At 33.5% G+C, this 24,281-nt stretch overlaps 1 protein-coding gene across 1 annotated transcript in view; it reads left to right on the top strand.

Moving 5' to 3' along the window:
• LOC118187447 (uncharacterized) overlaps window positions 1-8,703 on the top strand; it is a 285,905-nt gene extending 277,202 nt beyond the window's left edge. Inside the window, exon 12 of the mRNA XM_035357671.2 lies at window positions 6,742-8,703. Coding sequence (XP_035213562.2) covers window positions 6,742-6,968 — 227 coding nt within the window. The 3' untranslated portion in view covers window positions 6,969-8,703. The remainder of the gene's footprint in view (window positions 1-6,741) is intronic.
• Window positions 8,704-24,281: the final 15,578 nt, after the last annotated feature.

Here is a 24,281-nt window from a genome sequence, read left to right as displayed (position 1 = left end):
TGTGCTTTATGGCGTTTAACCAAACGTAGTAAAAATTTGGTTTTGAATATTGTTTTTCATATTTCGCCGTACGTTTATCTCATTGATGAGAAATGTTTTATAAAAACCAAATAATACAACTTTTTTACCCAAAAGAGGCTTTAGTCTCGAAATGGGATTTTGCGTCAGTTCACTATAATCGGCGTATCACTTTTCAAATTGTTGCCACCAAATATTACCGCCCTGAACTATTTATGAAGAAATTAAATGATGAAGAATATGCATGTATACATGTTCTTCGCATTGTGAAAAAATGTATGTAGAGCCATCCAATTTTGAATTACTTAGTCCTCCACCCGAACATCTGCACTTGGAAACCCGAATTTTGGATTTTGAATTCTGTTTTATTGTTTATTTCATGTTTAATAAAACATTAATGAAGTTTTGATTAACAAACTTCCATGCTCCTCTGAAATAAGACTCAGAATTTTTTAAAAGCGAGCAGTGGCAACACTGTACGGAATAAAACATTTTTATCTCAAGCACCCGACACTGTCTATTGGAAATTCTAATCATATGCTGTTTTCAGATATTTTGCTGTTGAATCGAATTTTATGTGGTGTATGTGCGAAGAATGTTACATTAAGCGAGTAAAGTTAACACATAAAATGTTAATAATAAAAAGATAATTTTTAGACGCCTTACTCTTCATATTTAAATATGTATGAACATAAAATACATATGATTTCTATTAAAGCCTTTTTTTGGTACAAAAATTCTTTTACATCACAAGTTTCATGCATAATCGGTGTTCCATATTATTAAGGACCTTGAAGCCCTGCAGCAAACATACTCCTTATCTCTTCTAATGCAGATTCGGAACTTCAGTACTTTTAGATAAAGCTTCAGAACTTTGACGGATATTTATGCAAGTATGATTATCCGCACACCGGTGCCTTTATAAAACCACATGATCATGTATTTTAAAGGCGTGACGCTCGAGTTAAGAATTCTTTTATCTCTTAAGGTATGCTCTGTACCACTCCACGCTGTGTAAGCTTTACATCCTGGGGCAAATTTGAGTTTCATTTCTCCTAAAAACTATCTCGAAATCTGACACAACGAATATCAAAGCTTTTATACAGACTTTTATGACTAGGCCATTTAGATGGGAAGTTATTTTGTGCCGGTGATCATGCATGAATGATTCTGGGCTTGGATAGAGAAAGTGTATTGCGCAATTCAAAACATTAACACAACTTTTCGATTAACCCGTACCTCCCATCATATCTCGTAGAAACGTTTAACGCTCATAAAATATCAATTAACGAAGGGTATACGTAACCGAGTCACGTAATATCAATAATCGTGTCTATACAACAAGAAATCCCTGAAGAATGTGACAAGCCTTGGTATTACATACGTAATTCTGGTAAAATCACTTGGAGGATGAAAACTACGTGACGCCACTCATCGCTTGGGTGGCACATTACTCATCGTCTCCTTATTCTTATTACGTCCGAATTTCCTAAGGGTGAAGTTGTTAATCGCCTAAGCGAGTCCCAACTCCTTCAATAGCATGCCTCACCTTGTAGTACTGAATTATGCTTCGCTGACCGTCCAATTAGAATGTCTTCGCCATGTTGGCTGTGATTATGAAGATCAGATAACTTTTCCAGTCAGATCCGATCGACAAAATATTCTACTAATTAGTGGAAAAGTTTTGTTCATCTCTCTTTGTTTGGCCTACAATGCACCGAAAGCGAATTGATGTCGTATATCTAATCAGGTTTCCTCCACCACTGACCGAGTACCTATTATTCTGGACGTTTTTTGCATGCTATAATTTAGTTTTCACTTTCGCCCACATTGTTATTTATAAAACTTCTGTGCCGGGGCGTGGCTTGAAGAACAATAGATTGCATTTTTTTTTCGTGAGGATTCAAAGCATCAACTAGCCGAGCATTAAAGGAAGTTAGTATAACTTAATGGTTGATGCAATTATAGTGTTCTTTCTTTTGCCAACTCAAATGCTTTCACCGATTAACCAACAACGAACAGGATGTCCTTATTGGATTTATAATAGAGGGGATATGCTGCATGATAACCTCTGAAATAAGACTCAGAATTCTTTTCTCGAGCTATTAAGTAATTTTACTCTGTTCGATACACTGTGGATTTTGTTTTATTACTATGTTTGGATCTTTTCATAATGAACACTTCGTTTGAAAAGAAGTTAAGATTCAAATCTTTTTGCTGAGTTTGAAATAATTCAATATATTAAAATTTATTACATGTCAAATGAAGTGAGGGTTATTGTTCTTCATAGACTCAGAGAATCTTCCGTTTAAGATCAATGTACTTAAGAAAGCTGGGTATTCTCCATAGTCTTTTCATTTTTGTTTTTCGGAAATTCAATGCAAGATTAGTCGATTTTAAAGATAGATATACCCGTCTAATAAGTTGTTTTAGATCGTTATATCTATCATTTAGGATAAGAAAACGCGCAGTATAACTATTATTGGAGACGTTAAACAACAAGAATCAACATAATGTTTGTAAATTTTACAGGACTAGTTTCGATAATTTAAATACGGAACCACGGAAACTATTCCTGCAAAAATTTACGAACATTACGCTGATTCTTGTTGATTAACTTCTCCAAAAACTTTCTGTAATATTTTTCGGAAGCGTCCATAAAAGTTCTTACTTTACATGTTTAATTACACCTGTAATGAATTTTCTACTTCCTATCTATGTGCATTCATAACGTAATTAGAACTACGTCCATCTAATATTCGGGACATACAGAGTTCGAATCCTTGTGAGGACACTGATAGTTTGTCATGTTTCCCGCTCCAAAATAAGCTTAATGGCTGTACAAGTGGCACATGGGTTAAAATTTAGTGTAACGATGGGGAAGGGAGGGGATTAAAACGTGGTAAATTAAATTGTAGCGGTTGATAATTTTTCATTACTTGGATTTGGTAACGGATTCGCCGCCTCGCTAGTTCTCCTTTAAGTGAGAAAGAATGCAATCTCCTACCTTACCCTCATGTGTCCGTGGTGTAACTGGAAGCAAGTCCGACTGGTGATTGGGAGGTACTAAGTTCGAATCCTGAAGAAGGCACTGTACATCTTCTCATGTTTCCTGCTCAGAGAAGTCTAATAACGCTACACACAAAATATATTTTGCAACTTGAATGAACTAACCAATCAGTATGAAATACATAAGTAAATTTTTCAAAGAATTTTCCACTCGTTTTGTGAACAATTATTGACAGTGAAATTAAAATTAAGCTAAGCGTTATGTTTTCTTGCTAAGTACTTTAATTAGCATTTTATAAATTAATATTTATCAATATTTATGTAATTTATGTCATTTTAAATAATGCAATTGAAATTAATTGGAAACTCGGAAGTAATCGATATGATTTTGGGGACAAGACATTTAACTGCCGAAACGATTTTGATACTTGAATTACTGTTTTTGTAGGCGTTGTTATTGCTTTAAGTATAAAATTATGCCAAGGCAAATTTCAAATGAAAATCATACTGTTTACTGCTGCAACCACAACTCACTGCCTACTCAGATTTTCTTTGTTTCTTTGTATTATTTAATATAGCAAATACGTGGGAGCTAATATACCCATTGAGAGGGATGTCATAGTGGTTCACTTTCTAAGGAAAACTGTCTTGTTTTCACCTTTTAAATTGAGCTGCGAATGTTGTAGTCATGTAACTGAGACTAGTGATGTATAGTGCATTTCAAATACGTTTAAGAATTCATTTTCATATTAAATATGCTTAATATTCACGTAAGCATTTCAGTTCTTTTGGGTGGAATGAAGGGACCGAATATATATGCAATATTTTCTGAAAATAAATAAACTGATAGAGATTTCGGTACCTAATTGCGTAAGTTAGCTAATTAGATTTCTTTGAAAACTTTCAAGTTCATCAAAATTTGTTGGATTTAAATATATGATCTTGTTATTCCAAACGCGTTTATAATCTGGTAATTTTTATCAGCTACTTTGTATTTTTTTAATAAATTGCTTTGTAACTAACGCTTCCTTTATATTTATAAATGACGTATTTGTGGCAAAACGGCATAGAATACCTTTGCTTTTTGAGATAGAATGACGTTTCAGATTCCTGCGTAGTAAATATCAATGGAGTTTCTAGGTTCTATGATTTGGGCTATTTCACTAGTTAAATATAGTGTTACTTCCGTACTCATCTGCTTTAAAATAAATGGCGAAAACTTTTGTTTGGAAAACGGCTGGACTTAGCTAAATCATTCATGACTACGTATTCACTTATTCACGTTCATAGTAATGTCTTTTTTATGTTGATAAATGTGTCAGTTTCCTCAAATTCACTTCTATTTGTGAAATTTAAATTTTCTGCAACTTTAATTACATTCTGAGATAGGCCTAATGCAATTCGATTCACATCGACATGAAGAAAATATAAATGTCATTTTTAACAATTTCTTTCATCATTAAGATAGTGGAAATTTTTCATCATCAAGATAGATTTATTTGCTACGTATCAATTTATCGTGAACAATCACAACAAAATGTGTCTTAGTTATTTCTAATGAGATTTTTAGTAACAAGTTTAATAATAACATTAATAAGATCACTAGATATTGCAAGTGATATCAGAGTCTTTTATAGTATAAATGATGAAAGTTTTTCATGGGTAGCTGAAAATTCCAACATTTCTAATTTTTTTAAATATTACATCTATCTCCATGTTTAAAAGAGCAGTTTTGGGGGACTAAAATATCTCAAAGCACAATCGCTTTCACGAGACGGAAAGAATTATTAAAATAACTCTCACTAATGCTTGATAACAAGCGATAGTTTAATAATTTAATGTACTGAAGTCATTCTCTTTACAAAATTCTGTTCTGTTGAAGGAAGCATACGAAGTAAATGCGTTCCTCCTGCTCACTTCAACAGTGATTTAATAATATCTCTTAGTTTAACAAAAAAAAAAATCGTAAAATTATTTATGTAAGACAACTCAGGAAAATGAGTATAAATTTATACACACACAAGCGAGGAATTTCAGGATTTTACTATTAGAAAAGAAGGCAAAATCTCTTTTCTCAGTGAAGATTATGCTCATATAATCGTGCATGTTCTCCAACGATTTCTTTGTCCCCGCCGTTTTATTACTGTCGAAAAGTCTTGAGACTTTGAAGGCAGGCTGTCTGTGCCTGCCTTAAAAATATCTATGATAGATACTCCTTTCAAAAGAGGAAAATATTAGCTAAGGTATTTCGTTTTAATTAATCTGAAGTGCCAGGTATCAGCACTGCTTTTCTCCGGACTCGCTATTAATTTATCTCATCCGGAACATAGGCTCTTGTGAAAAGATTTGCACAAATCCAATGACAGTATGCATTTCCTAATACTGATGATGGTGTGCGTGGGAAAATTTAGGATCCCCAAATCATTATGTAATGGAATGCCCCTTAACAAAACAATACCATATTAAATTTTCTGCCGTTAATGTCATCTCTTTAAAAAGATTCCTTATTAAGCAACCATCTTGTTCTTAAAATTTGTAGAACTATGAATCCTACGTTTTGCATATTTACCAACCCACTTAAAAGTTTGGATATGATAGTAGCATATGTACTTCTTTTCTTAAAATTTCTTTATTTTTTTAATAAATTCACATATCGTAGCTTTATTTTTATGACCATAAAGTGTAAAGGAACATAAACTTAATTAAGGCATTATGATTATTTGTATGATTCTTTTTGTGAATATTTGATCGAATATTATGAATTCCATGAATTGTGGACACTTTATGAACTTTATTTTTAATGCAAATGTTTTTTTTTAATTTTTTTTCTTTCATATTAATATATTTCAAAATTTATATATTTAAATTATGTATTATTAATAAATTAGATCAGAAATTTAAACCCAATTCTACCTGGTATAATGAGCTGGTAATAAACGAAACATTTTTGCCAAAATCAAATTGTGAATAACTAAGATAAAATGTACAACTTCTAAATTCAGTGCTTGTAAGTTCATCAAAATTTCTAAATTTAAAATGAAAAAAAAAAAAAAAAAAAATAGTGGCATGTAGGCGAAATGCATTCTGCACACACTGAATTTCAAATCACTTTAATTATTATTACATTTTATCTTACTTATTATTACATGTTATCTTAATTATTCATAGTGGTTTGTTGCAAAATGTTTAATTTATTGCTAGCTCATTATACCAATTTGAACATGTATTATGTTTAAATTTTCAATCTAGTTTATCAATATTGTTACCGGTTACTGCAGCATACAACGCATAATTGGGGACTGGCTTAAAACTTTTTTCTTTAATTGTTTATTTGTTATAAATTATGCATTGTAATATGAAAATATAAATAATTTGGTTATTATTTAAAATTAAAATAACTAGTTAAGGACCGATGTGGGGCCAATACCTGTTAACTATTTGGAAAGACTACTTTTCCTCATTCCTCATCAATTGAACTTAACTGCTCTCATAAAGGTCTGTGTTTTTATATCTGTTATGGGATACAAAGCATAAAATAAATTGCCCTTTTTTATAAAATTACAGAATTTCTAAATTCAAATTAAATTTCAGGTTTAGTAGCTGAAGGAAGTATTTATTGTTATCGTGGAATGCATTCTGAATTAACTGAAGAATAATAAATAAAAGTATGATTGATGTCTTAAATTGATTACTTTCATTTTTCTATTTTCTCAGGTCACATTCGCATCAAAGCACAAACCCAAGGAATGTGCCTCTCCATGACAACACTGTACGTGATCGGAGCCGTGATTGGAGCCATCCAGCTGGTTATTATATTCGCATGCGCTGTTTTTTTCTTCTACCGGAGCGATTGCGATGCGAAAGAAAGGAGTTGTAGCACTTCTACCAGAAGTTGGCCATCCGTCTCAAGTCGGCGAAAACTCGTCTGCAACCAGTCCTAGATTCGACCTGAAATTAACGAACAAATCTGTGGAACTCAAAAGTTTGATAGCTCAAAATATCATTACTAAAGCAATGTGCCTTTCTTATTTTCGCCTGAAAAGCTTCAGGCACCACTTTTTTCCTCTCGTTTATCAGTTCAAAACGACTTAAAAAGTCAAACACGTTCTCTTTCTTCTATTTTATTGATCGCGTTGAAAAATATTTATCTATTGTTTTATATGTTATATGTTTCCGAAGGTTTTTCCAAATACAATTTGTGTTTATAAATTTTGGGAGCTGACTTTAAGTGAAACGTTTTCTGATGTGATATTCAATAAACATTAATAACATTTAAAATAGGTTTTCTGACCACAGGGCCATTTGTTTAGCCTAGAATTTACCAAAACAAGGTATAAGATTTCTAATATGTTAATTAAATATATTTTTTAAAGTATTTACTTAACTGTATTAAATTAGATAATTTAAATTCTAATATATAAGGGTCTGGATTATTTTCGAATAGTAAAAATCCTAATTAAGGGTACAATTTAAATTCTAATTAAAAGCACCTGAATTATTTTCAAAAACAATGACTTCTAGTAAATTAGAGAATTCATGTTATAATTAGCAGGCATGCGAAGTATTCCTAATAAACAGGAATTCTAATACATAAGTGATTTATATTTTAGCAAATAAACCTAAATTAATTTTAAGAAAACAGAAAATCAAGTTAAGTTCGGAGGTTTAAAATTTAGGTAATAAGAATTTTAATCATATTTGTTAGTCAAATATGAGTTATAGCTTGTAATATTTTTTAGTCATTATAAATGAAAAATTCTAATCCTGTGCTTTAGCATTTTCATTCTTACCCACCTATTTTTAAATTCTTATTTATTTATTTCTTAGCTAGCTTTTCTTTCTTTTTTCCCCTCTTCTTCCAGCTTTGGAACGTTCAGTGCCATTCATTATTCCCTTTCAGCTAGTTTGCAAATTATTTTATTAAAAATATGATGTTCTACTTCATGCTTTTATTATTTTAATTTATATTTTCAGTGTCTATCTTGATTTTTTTTTTTTTTTTGAAGTCGTACTGTTTAACATGTGTTTCATTTTAAAAACCCAGTGGCAGCTATTTAATAGAATGAAGTGTTTATTCTTCATTCTGCACTGTAAATATTTGATCTCGCGATTTTGTGTTTTTCTACTATTTTTCACCGAGTGTATTAATCAGATGCTCAACATGAAATGTGAAAACACTCATGTGTATGTGTATTGTTTTATTTATTTCAAACCTCCTGATATGTTAACGGCTTATGTTTTGAAATTCGTCATAATACAACGAATAACATGGGTTTGAAAATAAGCAGAAACAGACTACGTACGTACATCATCTAATTTAGAAATTAATTTAGTTCTTTATACATTCACAAGTACAATTGCTAGTTCAAAAATGAGAAAAATTTTAATCTATAAAGTAATTGGATGAAAAGTGTTTCTGATGATAAGCAGTTCCAGAATATTATAGCTTATTTTCAGATTAGTAACTTAAATAACATATATTTCGTTTTATTATGGCGAAAACATTTCTAATGAGGTGATAAAACATAAAAACCCAGGGTTGTTGATTCAGGTGTGTGGTCTTAAGGGAGTCAGTGTGGTTGCGTTTTCTTGTTGGTTAATGTTTTCTGTGTTTTCAACTTTTATGTATATTTTACATGCTATGGTTGTGAATAAAGTTGAAGCTGTACTTTTTTAGACCAGGCTCATATTATTATCAATAAAATACGCAAACATAACACCAAATTTTTTCGCAAATAATATGCCAAAATAATTGGAGTATTTATGTCATTACTTTCCTTTGCAAAATGAAATTAGGGTCTAGAATATCTGTAACTGAATATTCAGAATAAAATAGTCTTACAGATACGAAACTGAAGTTCGAAAGAAATTAAATAATAATGTATAAGTTAAAAGAAATTAAAACCTCTGCTTGAAAAACATGAAATTTTGATTCTCGTTTTCATTTAACTAAGCGCACTTTCACATGTGCGTAAGAAAACTGGTTGATTTTTATTTATCCTAATATCCTGCAACTCAAAATGACTAACAGGGTTTTTACTTAACAAAATTTATATTTTTCAATTAATTACTTTTGAAGCAAACAAAACGAAACATATTATTATATCTACACTAAAATACTATATTTGTTCTTCAAAAAATACATGTCTGCTTATACCCCTCCTAGCTTCAGAGAAATAATTTTTATATCAAAACATATTAGCTATTAACAGCTTCCTGTTGATTGGATGCCTTAGCAGTAACATAAGAAGTCAATTTGTAACACATGGAGTGGGTTTCAACTAACTTTGTGATGTCACTTACCATAAAAACAATGTATTATGTTTGTTTCCAGTTGTGAATTACTACCACCAGAATAGTTAACCATCAAACAGGAACAGAATTAAAATATTAAGTTTATTCTAATTCTACCTTACACTTTTTGAGTGCTGCCCAGACGGGAAAAGTAGTTAATGACGCTACCTGCAGCACCAAGGGACCCGGATTCGAATTGCGGATAAGGCATGGATGTTTGTAAATGTATAGTGTTTGTGCGGCATTGAGTCACTCAAAATATTTGGCGACCCCAATGTGCTCTTTACAGGCTGGAGGTTGAGGAAGAATAGTGGGATACCCTCGGATTCGTTCCCCGAGGTGCTCTTCTTCAAAACTGGGGCGAAACAAAGCAAAGTCGAACTGTCTCTGTACGGTGTTCAAGGCCCTTGCTAATGACAGACGAAATCTAATACTTCTTGTTATGACAAGAAATCCGTGGGATTGTTCTGATTAGATCACACAAGTGAGATTAGTCATAACAATAACATTTGTGGGTAATTAAATTAAAATATAGAGCATAAATTTGCCAGCCAATCTGGACCTGGTTTCAACACAAAGCTTCCTTTTACAAATACTATAAATTCAACAAAATGCAGCCTATTCAGAGACTACAGGATAACGTAGACCACGACACAATTTCGAACCCATGCTTACGAAGGAGGATCTAACTTCTGCCTAAAAAAAGCAAAAACAGTCTTTCTTGTGCCGGCAGATGCATTAATAAATATTTTGTAAAATAATAAAAAGTCTCACATTCATCTTCGTAAAATTCTACACTTTACAGTCAAGCTGCATAAATTCTGGAATGACCTTGTGGCGGAAAGAGGCAGAAAGGAAACAATTAAATTAACATTTCGTTAGTAAAACTTAAACATGAATGCTGCAAATTTATATGGATTTTGTGTGTTACAGTATTATACGCTGTATTCTAAATTAAATTAAAGCAAACAGAATAACGTATTATTAAAAAAATTGCTACTTTTCCGTTTCGCCGGTGCAAATCTCGGCAAGCAGATTTTATTGGCGACAGCATACAGAATAAGCATGAAAAATGATAGTTCTAAGAATTTTTTATTTTGAAGGCACAAACATTTTAATATTGTTTAAAATTTTGAAAAAAGCCAATAAATTTGAAAAAAGACATTAATTTAAGGATTTACTATGCTTTCATGGTTCAACATCCTGATTCCCCGGCACATATAACGTGACCCCAAGTAATCTCATCTCGAGTAAACTACGTTACAAAAATCTAATTCTCCTAGTAATTATCTACATTAATTTCAAGCTAAATCTTAATTTGGAATGCAAGTTTAAATGCAAGAATTATTTCAATTCGTACGAACAGCTTACTCAAAAATTATGTAAAACCGTAGTGCTTTACTTCGCTAGTGCATTCTCATTAGAAATGATGAATTTAACCCTTGAATTTTCTATATTTTCGCCTTCGGGTGAGCAGTGATTGCATCCTAATTGACCTAATTACCGCGAATGGCATTAGAGCATAAAACTGAACTATAGAATAGATAGAAAATCTATGTAATTGTATGCCAGTATTGAAAGTAATAATCAATCTGATAAGAAATGGCTGCGATTTGTTTTGAAAATGATGCGTAAAAGGTTACCAGCGAGAATATTCCGTTAGACAACAGTTGTACCATTATTGGCGACTTTATCGCCTGCGCCGGCAAAACGGAAAAGTACAATTTTAAGTTATAAAATAAGCATTTAAAATATTGTATAATATATTCTAAAAAAATATTATTCTTCTCGTCGGGCACTTACTGCTGTACAGCATAAGAAGTAGCTGGTATTTATTGTTTTCTATTCAAGACACAGAGGTTGTAAAGATATTGATTATGGATTCAGTTACATTTGTTATATTCAGAAACAACAGAGTTAAATCATTATTTCCTGCTTTGAATGCTTGTTTATCTTTGCTTAAGATTAAAGGATATTTATGTCATTTTTCTCAGAAAAGTGCACATTCATTTGCATTAAAATCTCATTCAGGTAAATATCTTTGCTCTTCCATGATTTTTTATAGTGTTCGTTAGTTTTTCTTAGTCTGCCGAAGTTGTTTTTCTTGTTATATTGAAATTTTATAACCAAATTTCTATATAAATTTATCATTATCTCTTTCTTCACTTCCAACATAAAGTGAAGGATTTGAATCCAGTACATTTAATGACTTTGATAGCATTAGGTTCAGGTTCTTTGGCTTTGTATCCTTAGCCTTTACTTTGTTTTAAGCTCTCATGCTAAAGTTTGGCATTTTTACAAAATGGAATTAAAAGTCTATAGATAGGCTTTTACCATAATAATTTTGCATATACAGCATACATAGTAGGCACCGCTTAATATAATCATGTTTGTCCACGGCTATTTTGACAACATTAACTGAATGATAACATTAAGCAATGAAGCAAATATCCTTTAAAATAACAATAATATGATATGAGTATAACTAGACACATATAAACAGGCTATTTCACAACATTTTAACTAGAAAAATGCGAAAGTGTGTTTAGGAAGTGTTCATAGTGTCTGCAGTGCAAACGTTTATTTACGAACTACTAATAAAGTTTTCGGAAATTATTTGAACGATGCTCTATCCCACTCTTAATACTCGAGGGCATCTCTCACTGGAAAAAAAGAAGTCAATGTAAAATTTAAAATTAGTCAGAAAAAGCAGCCTTACTTTGCCGTAATGTTTTTTAGGTAACTATTTTTTTTTTTTTTTTTTTTTTTTTTTTTTTAAGTCCAAAGCGTCAATTTGCCCTGAAGGACTATTAGTTTCGTTTTGGCATTTTGCGTTGAAAACTTTAAAAATTTGTGTCTTTTTTCAAATCGTTGCTATCATATATTATCACCCTGTCTTATATTTAAAGAAATTAAATTATAAAGAATCTGCATAAATGTATGTTTCTCGCATTGTGATAAAACAACGGTACCTAGAGCTATCAAAATTTGAATAGCGTAATCAATCTTCCTTAGAATATGGGCATGTGGAAGCCCTAATTTGAATTTGAAATTAGTTTTATTATCGATTTCAGATTTTGTAACACTTCAACGAATTTTTGATTAAAAAACTAAACGATTTCAAAGTGAGCATTGGCAACACTGTAACGGGGGGGGGAACATTTTTATCTCCAGTACGCGAGATTCTGTAGCGGAAATTCTAAAGATATGCTCATTTTAAAATTAATTTGCGATATTGCTGTTGAACTGAATTTTATAGTTTGAGTATGTAGAACATGATATTTTATAAATAAAGGTAACACACAAAAAGTTAAAAAAAACGCCCCTTTGGTCGTAATTTAAAATCTGAAAACTTTCAGATTTCTTTTTTTTTTTAGTCCCAAAGGCCTTTTAGTCTCGAAACTTGATTTTGAGTTGTTTCACAATTCATTCGAGTCTGTTGGCATTCAAGAAAACGTAAGATGTTATTCTTTCACATTGAAGCTGTCTGTTATTAATTAACAAACTAAAATATTTAAAAGCAAGTGGTTAAGCTCTTAAGAATATTATTTTTTTTTTATTTTTAATCTGATCGATTTAAATAAAAAATACATTTTATTCATGATATACATAATTAAATGGCAATAGATATTTTTCACAGAATTACATTATATATTTTTTTTTATTTTTTAATATACAGAAGATATTTAACTTTCCCCATGTTAATCTAAATGCATATTCATCTAATGTCCTTTAAAATGTTTCGCAATTCCACCTGGGCCATCTCTGTCACTCATCTCTCCTCATAAACCATATTAAACTTTGAAAGAGCCCTTTTGTGCGATCTTTAAAATCTGAACCCTTTCACGGAGTTAATTATTCAAGTTCTACGTCAAACTAAGTTGCTGTTTTGCCTCATTTTAAAATGTTTGCTGACATTGAAATGAAGTTGTCGGCTTCATTTCGATTTCAGGCGAAATGATTAGGTGACATTTCTGGTCACTTGATAATTTTTAAATTTTGTTTTGACTTTATTTGGCGATTCCGCATCAGTTTACAAAATTTATTCTATAATATTTTTATTTTATTAAGCGAACTATTGATCACAAAGCGATATATTTTCCACATTTTCGTATACAAGCAGGCGAGGCTTCGGCAAATCGATAGCAATAGCCGAGAAATAACATTAACCGCGGTCACATTAAGCCGCGTCTTCTGTATATGAAAAATGCATTTCCAATGGGAAATAAACGCATTTCATGAAATATGCAAAATTTTTTAAATGGCGTTGGTAAAATAAAAGTTTCGTAAGTTCTGCGTCTTTCTTTTACTGCTGTCTCTTTTATACTTGATTCATTTCTTTAGAAATATAAGGCTAGTGCATCTGCAGACTTATCAAGCATTTCAATTTTTTCCCTTGCTTGTTGCAGTATTTCTACTCTTCTTAAGATCATTTTCAGCATAATTAATGATATTTCTCAAAGTTTCGTACATGTTTATGGTATTGCATTAAATCTGATGTAAATAATTGAGAATTGCTACGGATTACCTTTTATTGCATTAAATAATTTACTAGAGGCACAAACTATTCTTAGTAAGATCTTTGGCATTAAATTGCGTTTAAGCAGTTATGCCCATAAAACCGAAACACCAGCATGAGATGTCTGCAAAATTATCACAGTAGTACATACCACAACTACTTTTGTATATTTATGATTTAATATTGCATATTTCCAATTTCTGACATTTCTCACTTTTGAGAATGCTGCTCATCGAAATGTGTATATGTGTGCTTTAGTCCCAATAAATACAAAAGTTCTTATTATAGTTTCAATACATCTTATGAAGGTTTAAATTAAAATAGACTTCTAAAATATTAGACAGAAATTAGCATATCTTTCAAGGGTACTTACGTATTATCGCAACCCCTTAGTAGAAATCGCCAAAGTTTCAGAATACGCCCAACTCTGGTAACCACGAAGTCACAACAAATATTCAGGCAACCATATGCACATAACAAATATTCAGTTGCCAACGTTGCCATTTTCGTATGCGTGTTTTTTTAGGGAGGGTATTCCAAGTTCCGACTGCTTTTCTAGAAAATTATAATTTCTTTTTGTCTCATTCGATTTTAAAATTTGTGCTTATGAGATTTTCTTAGAACAGAAGAAACAAAGATGACATATGTGCAGGAATACAGTATTTTGCCATAAAATCTCTGAAGTAAACAATGATTCGAGTCCTTCCCCAAAGTGACGGTTACGAAATTTACACCACAATAAAAACAAAAATACTCTTGTAACTAGGCTTACTGATTTTTTTTTTTTTTTTTTTTTTTTGAAATAAATATATAGTTGAAAAGTAAAATATATTTGCATACGTATACTTTCTTCTACAATGAAAGTAATCCTTTTTCTTCGCAAAATTCGCTAAACTTCGCCAAGGTGGTTGCAATAATTCGTAAGTACCCTTTCAAGTAGCAGTAACCACCACGAATATAAAAGTTCGAAATTCCCTCTGTGGCAGCATTGTACAGATTTGAGCAAAGTCGCGACAAGCAATGTAGGTGGGCAGCCAGTACCACCAGAGAGGTTGAGTGCTCTCTATAAGAGGTCCGGTCTACTCCAGGTGGTGAGTGGGTTCTGCAGGAAAGGTCATAGATTCTACCAAAGGTGAGCGGATTCTACAGCTGAGAGCAAGTCTACAGTAATCGAGTGGCTCCTACAAGAGTCTACAAGGTAAAAACTTAAAGTCCCAGAAGTTAACAAGGTAAATGATCACGCGAATTTTCAACGTGGCAGTAAATTTATTGTAACGTATTTCGAAATGTTATGCCCTGGGATCTTTTATTCTTTCAAACTAAGAAAATGAACCTTACGCGCATTAGATTTTCACATACTCTCATTGCTTTTTAAGCCCTATATATGCACCATGAAGTCAGAACATATAGGTGCAACAAATTGCTCTTGGTATGTTTGATCATAATTCTTCGATAAGAGCGTTTAACTAATTTTTACCTTGTGGCTTGTTTTTTCACAACTTTTTCTTGAGAAATGGTCTCTAATCCTCAGTTCAGATGACGATGAATGGGGACACCTGCCTTTGCCAGTAGTTAACAGATATTGTCTCACATTAAACATTAAATAGATTTATTTTGATTTTAAATAATAATAATGATATAATTACATTTTTCATATTAGTGTGTGTGTGATTTTGGCAAAGCCTCGGGGGCTATCTGCCTAAGGGAAGGGATGCCTTCGTGGAGAACTTTCTTAGGGAAACTGGTTCGTATACACGTTACACATGGGGAAAACCACGAAAACGCCCATGCAGCCAGCCCGTCCGCGGGATTCGAACCTCGGACCGAACTACCAGTGTTCAGCGACTTTACCGCTCGGCCGCTGGTGGGCCCTTTTTTCATATTAGAATACATAATTTAAAAGTATAAAACGTATTTATGTGGAAGGGGAATAAAAAGCTAAAACTAAAATTGAACTGCAATTAAAAATAAAATTCATAAAGTCCTCATTTTATGCAGTCTATAAAGGCCAATCCAACATTGAAAAAAATCGATTATACAAATAATCGTAACGTCTTAAGTAAGCCTTATGCTCATAAAACAAAGTTACAGCTTATAAATAAATTAATGAAATTTTAAAGGTGAAGTAAATAAGCTACTATCATCATACCTATATTTTTAAGCGGGATATCAAATATCCTTTCTCAATGCAGCAAATAGTTTCATAATTTTACAATTTTTATGAAAAGGATGTCTTTATTTAATTAGGAATCTTTTGAAAGGAATAATGGCATTAGCTGAGAAAAATTTAATGTGGTATTGTTAAGAAACATTCCATTTTATATGAATCTGGAGATCCAGTGTCCTTATAGATACGATGATCGGCATTGGTAAATATATTTGTTACAGTAAAACTTCGCGAAGAGACCATGCATTTTGATAATTACGGAAAAAAATTTTGCGATTTAGGTCAAATGTTGGTAGAGAGTTGAAGGTGTGTTTACCCTTTTTACAAAAATTTTATGCCACCCAACCGCTATAGTGGTTAGCGTCGCTGGCTGCTGTGCTGCCCGGGTTCGAGTCCCGGAGAAAACATAGATGTTTGTAAATGGATAGTGTCGGTGCAGCATGACATGGCGCAAGCCGAAAGCCCTCTCTTGTGGTTTGGTGGAAGGTAAGTGGAAGATCTTCAGACCCGTCCACCCCTCCCCCGGGTTGCTCTCCATCAAAACTGGGCGCAGAACTGAGCTAAATTGCTTTACCTGTAAGGTGCTCAAGCCTGTTGCCAACGACAGGCGTAATCTTGCGCTCCTTGGGTGTGATGTTACTGTCAAAACAACAAAAACAAAAATTTCGTTCTTCTTGACTTTTTTTTTTTTTTTTTTTGGTTGCTGTTAGATTGTAAACACATATTATTTTAAAATGATACCTTTAACAGATTTTTTATATATATTGTAGAATCGATACTTACTGTCTAGGAATATGATGTTTGTAAACTTTCTTCCGATGTGGCTGTCTAGGGCCTTAAAATGACTAATTCGACTTTGAATAACTCGAATATTTAATGAAACATAAATAGTTGCTACAGACTACAAAATGATTACATGTGTAGAAAGATGAATTTACATAGATGATATATACAGATGAAGAGAATCGACTGTCTGTTACATGTAAACATCTTTCTGTCGCGTCATCGTCTTAATGGCGGAATCGTCTGACTTCATCATCGAAAAATGTAAAAGATTTATTCTCACAGCTTGTCGCGTCATCTGATTATAATGAACGATGCCATCCCACAACTACTCGTCCATCCTGATGGAATGCGGCCTCCCATTCTCGTAGCACCACCATCTCATTTAGGGATCTGAAAAATAAAATTTAAAAAAAAAGAAAAAAAAAAAAAAAGATTTTTAGTTACTATTGAGGGAAAAGTCGTCCTAAATGATTTATTTCAGCCATCTTCCCTTATCATCTTAACATCCTCAGAAATAACGCCGTTAGCTCTTCTTAAATGCTCATTCAGTGTTCGTTCATCTTGAACAGTCTATCTGAATACATGTACTTTACAGACACGTTTTCCTTTGATGTTGTCTGGAACAATTCATCTTCGTATTTACGTCTTCTTAAACATCATCTGAATACGTCTTCTGAATGCATCTTCTTAGATAACGTCTGGATACGTCTTCTGAATGCGTCTTCATAGATATCTTCAAGATCCGTCATTCGAATGCGTCTTCTTAAAATCATCTTCTTTAAGCCATCTTCTTTCATACATTTCATTCTTAGACATCATCTTCAGTCTTCTTAAATTAGTTCACGTCTTTAAAATTATAGTCCATTAGTCAAATCGGGAGAAATTTGTCAACTTGGGAAAAGTCTATAATCAGAAATCATCAAAATCGGTATTTCATTGTCAAAGCCTTTCGGGTTTCTTCCTATATCTTCTGAATCTGCTTTTTCGCTTCTTTTTTCTCACCTTCTTTAGTTTCTTTTGTTCCGTCTTTGCTTTCTGTATCAGCGTCGTAGTCATCAGGTTTTCTGATCGACTGCTCCTTTTCAGTCTTCTCCTCTTCGTTGGTCTCTGTAGATTCTTCGTCTCCAGCGGCTTCTTTTCCTTCTTTACTGTAAGGTATTTCACTGAAATTGTTCTAGTGGAATTCGCATTTGATTCATCATCTTTAGCAACTGACTTTTCTTCGAGAAAATGCTTCTCTTCAGAATCTCCTTCTGCAGTGGCGTTTCTCCTAGTTGGTTTCGAATCTGAGTATATTGTGTCTTCTTGAGCTTCTTCCACTAATTCATGGTTCACAGCGTCACTTTCATTCACCACTCTGTAAAGCACGTCATTATGCAAACAATAATCTTCATATGGCTTAGACTTCAAAGCTTCTTTTATAACTTTTATATTTTCATCAGTTTCTTGAGCTTGGATTATTTTAAATGTTATACCATCTTGAATTAGCATACATACAGGATTTCGACTAAGAGCATCCACATGTCCCATACGGGTGCCAGATCTGTGTTCGATTGTGTAATCATAATCTTGTAACATTAATGCCCATCTAGATATTTTAGTACAAATGTCTTTCTTGCTCATAGTTTGTTTGAATGCATTACAATCTGTCACGATTTTAAATGTTATGCCTAATACGTACACCCTGAATGATTAGAGCTTCTACGACTGCTTTAACCTCTAATTCGTAGCTCGAATATTTACGTTCAATGTCTGTCGTTTTCCTACTCATATAATAAACCGGATGCATCTGATTATCAATTAAGGATTTCTGTAACAGAACCGCACCATAACCGTCAGCACTAGCATCAGTGTGTATTTCGGTTTCTGCTTTCGGATTATAAATACACAAAACAGGTTCAGATGTCAAGATGCGTTTCAATTCTTTAAAAGCATAAAGTTTTTTAGTTTCGAATTTAAATTTAGAATCTTTCTTCAGTAAATCACTAAGCGGTTTTGCAATTAATGAATAATTAGGTATAAATTTTCTGAAGTAACCAGTTAAATCTAAATAACTTTTAACATCTTTTACACATTTAGGTTCTGGAAAGTTAATTACTGCTTTCGTTTTAGAAGAAGAAGGATATAATTTCCCATCATTAATTTTGTGTCCTAAAAATTCGATTTCGCGCTTCAAAAATTGACATTTCTTAATGTTTAGTTCTAGTCCATATTCCGATGCAGTCTGTGATACGCGTTTCAATTTTTGAATTCCCTGAGCTTCATTTTCGGAAGGAATAATGATGTCGTCCATATAGATTGCAACAATATTGTCCTTTAAAAGATCACGAAATATATCGCAGATGTATCTTTGGAAAACACTTGGGCTGTTGGCAAGACCGAACGGGACCCTCAGAAATTCATACTGTCCGTTTTGTGTCACGAAAGATGTGTATTTTCTACTTTCTTCGTCCACTTCAACATGAAAAAAACCGTTTTTTAAATCTAGTGTTGTAAATACCATTCCTACTTGTAATTTATCAATATCATCATCAATTAATGGCAGAGGAAAGCGATCGCGAAATATTTTTTTATTCAGGCGCCGATAATCTACGCAAAGTCTCCATGAGCCACATTTTTTTCTACTTACCACGATATTACTTGCGTAATCAGATTGAATTGGATTATTCAGTTATGGCAAAGCACACGAGGGCTATCTGCCTAAAGGGAGGGATGCCTTTCGTGGAGGACTTTCTAAGGGAAACTGGCTCGTATACACGTTACACATGGGGAAAACCACGAAAACGCCCATGCAGCCAGCCCGTTCGCGGGATTCGAACCTCAGACCGAACTACCAGTGTTCAGCGTCTTTACCGCTCGGCCGCTGGTGGGCTCCTTGCGTAATCAGAACAGCTTTGTTTAATGATTTGTTTCTCTAACCACTCCGAAATCTGTTTATCAATTTCACGCTGCTCAGCGGGGGGAAAAGCGTCGCGGCGAGCAATAAACCGGACGTTGATCTGTCATCACTATTCGCATCTTCAGGCCAGATGTTTTTATTTTATTCCGCTCATAATTCCTTACTAAGTGTAGTATTTCATTTCTACGTACTCCGTCTTTGATATGACTTAAATCAATTTCCTCGTCATTATAAATATCACGAATGCAAATCAAATAGTTTTCAGGCTGCAATTTTCTAATTTCGACTCCATTTTATTTACAGTTATTTCCCCTTGCCTTATAATATCAGTACCAATGATCGCTTGTAAAAATATTTCATTTTCTGCAATAAAACAAATATTTGATCGAAATGAAGAACCATCGATTTCGAATTCACCATCAAATTTTTCTATAGGCTTAATTTTCCCATTACCAAACCCGACTTAAGTTCAAGAGAACCTATCTTCTTATGTATATCTTCTCGGATTAACGTTACCTAACTACCAGTATCTATTAAAGCATCAATTTGCAAATTACCCAAATGAACAGTTTTATGCATTTCTTTCTGACAAGTCTGAGTTATTGGAGTAACAGCTTTGGCATCTTGGATATTTTTAGATGTTTTCGAACAATCTACGGCTTTGTGTCCAAACAAATCGTATTTAAAACACTTGAATCCTTTACTCTTATTGTTACAGAAATTCGACTTATGGCCAAAACTGCCACAATTATAACACCTTGGCTCTTTAATCTTACTAGGTACAGCGCGTGTTTTATTTTGTGTGATAAACTTGAATAACCCTTATTTTTCGTATCTGGAACGCGAATTTTCTCATAAATTTTTAATTTCTCTTTGAATTCAGAAATAGTTTTACACCCGTACAAAACAATTTTGTTACTACTCTGATCTGGTATCCCATTAATTACATAATCAAGAATTGATGAATCATCAACAGAACCGCGACTGGCTATTTCACGCATGGCAATTAAATATTCGGAAAGTGATTCACCAGGTTTTAAGTGTTGTTTTTGTAACAAATTATGAAGTTTATTTTAGAACCAAATTCACATAAAAGATTTTCTTTTAATTTGTCCCATGATATTATACCCTTCAAAGACCTAATAAATACTTTAGCAGAACCAGTAAGCAATTTTTTAGCAAACACAATTTTCTGTAATTCCGATAACTTAAATAATTTAAAAGATTCTTCTAAATCACCAATGAAGGATTCAACTGGACATGTATCAGTGCCATTAAATTCAGAAACAGTTTCTAAGATATCACTGAAATGTAGGGAAATATTGCTACGCATTATAATGTTTTCATCCACTGTTATTTATGGGAGGTGATTCTGACCGAACAGAATTAATATCATCATTTTTATCAGAATCATAAACACTTTCGTTTTCAGATAACTCATCATCGTCATCACTTTCGGATTTTAAAAGCTTAAAATCACAAAGACTATTCAATATTAAATCATAGTTTTTATCAGGATTTGAATCATAATTAAGATGTAACAAATTACACACAGAAATAAAATCATTTGCAGTAAGAGTTTTAAGTAATTTTTGTTTTGTTTCTTCAATATTAAAAGCATGGAAAACCACAAAAGTTACGCAATCTAGCTCTATTTTTTCGATCACCCAAACTTCCAAACACAATTTGATGTAAAAGTTTAATTGACTTAGTAGGCGCAGTCTTTAAAGAATTTGAAATTCTAAGAATAGAATTTAAGGTAGTCATCTTAATTCACAGTATCGTAGAACACGATTCTTAGAAGTAACAATGTGGAAATAATCGAAACAAAACTTACTTCTCTTCTTTTGTAATATTCATCATGCTTCTTCCTAGGCTCATACCGGCCTGAGCGCCCAATTCTGTCGGATCGGTACTTACTGTCTAGGAATATGATGTTTTTAAACTTACTTCCGATGTGGCTGTCTAGGGGCTTGAAATGACTAATTCGACTTATGAATAACTCGAATATTTAATGAAACATGAAATTTGCTACAAACTACAAAGTAATTACATACGTAGAAGGAAATAGATGAGATTATTTACAAACGAAGAGAAGGAATCGTATTTTATAAGCAAACATCTTTGAATCGCGTCATCGTCTTAATGGCGGAATCGTCTGCCTTCGTCATCGAAAAAGTAAAAGATTTTCTCCCACAGCTTGTCGCGTCATCCGATTATAAATGAACGATGCCAACCCACATTATTTTAACATATAAGCATTTTATGATATATTAAAAAGTCTTTTAAGTCACAAAACGTAGGACAAGGAAATGATGGAAGTCAAAAAAATTTCGCAAAATCGCAAATATTAAAATTTCAGTAGTTTGTCAAAAGTCTCAAATTTGCGAAACATCGCACGATGTGGCAATACTGGTTCCATGTAATACACTGACTACCAATAAGTATTTGGACACCTATGCGAATGACGATATCAGCGGTCCTAAGGTACGTCACGGACTCCGCCGGTATATAGAAAACAGCATCGGCTTTAGTCGTATGCAAGATGCCTCGCAGTTCGGAGCTCTCTGATTTCGAGAAAGGTATAATTATCGGGTATCACAAATGTGACCGATCCTTAAGTACATATCTAGCGGTCTGAAGTACCCAAAATCGACAGTGGCCTATGTGATTAAGAAGTGGAAGGTGAACGGTGATTGTCGGAATGTGCCCCGAGTCGGCAGACCAACGAAACTGGGAGATAGAGACCGACGAGTGCTCCCCAGAGAAATTCGGAAGAAGCGCACACAACCGATGGCCCTCATCCGCGAGAAGTTTCAACAGGCATCGGGGAATATTGTTTCAATGAATACCATCCGTAAGGAAGCACATATGCTTGGTTTTCATGGTCGTGCTGCTGCCCATAAGCCTTTGATCACAAAGTCCAACCGCGCTGCTCGGTTAATGTGGTGCAAAGCACATCGAAATTGGACCGTAGATCAGTGGAAACAGGTTCTTTGGAGTGACAAATCAAGGTTCACCCTTCACCGTTCGGATGGCAGGGTCTGGGTCTGGCGTCTACCTGGAGAACGTCTCCCATCAGAATGCATTGTGCCAATAGTCAAGTTCGGCGGAGGTGGAATTATGCTCTGGGGGTGTTTCTCCTGGTATGGGCTGGGACCTTTGGTCCCCATTCATGGTAAGCTCAACTCCGATGCCTACTGCACTATTTTGGATGACAATGTGGTTCCTACGTTGTGGCAGCTTTACGGGCTGGACCCCTGTTACTTTCAGGACGACAATGCCAGTTGTCATGTTTCGACGTTAACCAAGGCTTGGTATGGTGCCAATGGAGTTCATCGAATGGACTGGCCTGCCCAGAGTCCAGACCTGAACCCTATCGAGAACCTCTTGGACGAGTTGCATCGCCAAATTCAGGGGTGCACTACCCGTGCAAAATCGGTGAAGGAACTTCTATGTCTTCTCCAAGCCGTGTGGAAGAAAATATCACTAGCTGTCATACAAAGACTTGTGGAAAGTATGGCCCGGAGGGTCCACACTGTAATTACCTCTCGCGGAGGCTCTACCAACTATTGATTTCGAATAAAGTTAGTTTTTCTTTTCTATCACAGGTGTCCAAATACTTATTGGTAGTCAGTGTATAGACAAAACAAACACAACAAAAGTATTTAGCAAGCATGGTTTATAAAGTAAACGTTGAATTGAAAATAAGTATGTCTTGTGTGAAAGATTTATTTGCTTTCAATGGGAAACCAGCCTGAAATTTTATAACAACAGCATACAATTTTCAGCCAAATATACAGCTTACAACCAGGGCTGTGGAGTCGGTTGGGAAAATGACCGACTCCGACTCTTGGAATTTTAATGATTCCGAATCCTTCATATATATGCTAACATATACACATGGGTACAGCTTATTTTTTTTATTATAAAAGAAGTAATAGATGCTACAGAAAAAAATTGATGCATAGCACATTTTTTTATGTTAATTAGCATTTATTATGAAATGGAAAAACTGCATTAGTAATTTTTAAGGAACAATAAAACATTAGCAAGATCTTCTTTGCTAGAGGACCATAGATCCGATTTCATAAACTTCAGAACTGAGAAGAGAGTTTCCACACTGACGTGAGTAGAAAGAAGAGCTGTTACTGTTACGGCTACTTCCTTTAACTTTTCAGGATAGATTTTTTTTTAAGTTCTAAAAGAGGCGACTTGCAAGAGCAGTGAATCTATTTCTTGAAATGCTGTGTTTAAATTTTCTTTGTATTTTTTCATTTTTATATCTAAAGGCTCTTGGTTCTTTATTTTCATTCGTTTTGCCTTAGCCTTTTCAATATTATCCAAATATTTCTCAAAATCTAATTCATCAGTGGAAGAGAATGATAGAGACTCAGTTGCAATATCTGCAGTTTGACTGTCCTGTTTTGAATACTCCAGTTAATCTGAGAATAATTTCATTCTTAATGAAAGTTCATAGATGGCTTTCTTTGCCTTTTTAATTTGTTTGTCATCCAACAAAATTCGTCGTTTTGGATCTACATATATTGCACCTAGCACGATCTTATTGTCTAGCAAACTAGTTTCTC

The sequence above is a fragment of the Stegodyphus dumicola genome, chromosome 10 (genome assembly GCF_044657685.1).
Source record: "Stegodyphus dumicola isolate Sdum_Otavi_A_Nest chromosome 10, ASM4465768v1".
NCBI classification, from domain to species: Eukaryota; Metazoa; Arthropoda; class Arachnida; order Araneae; family Eresidae; genus Stegodyphus; species Stegodyphus dumicola.
Note: the sequence above shows the minus strand (reverse complement) of the source record. Positions and strands in the feature narration are given on the sequence as shown.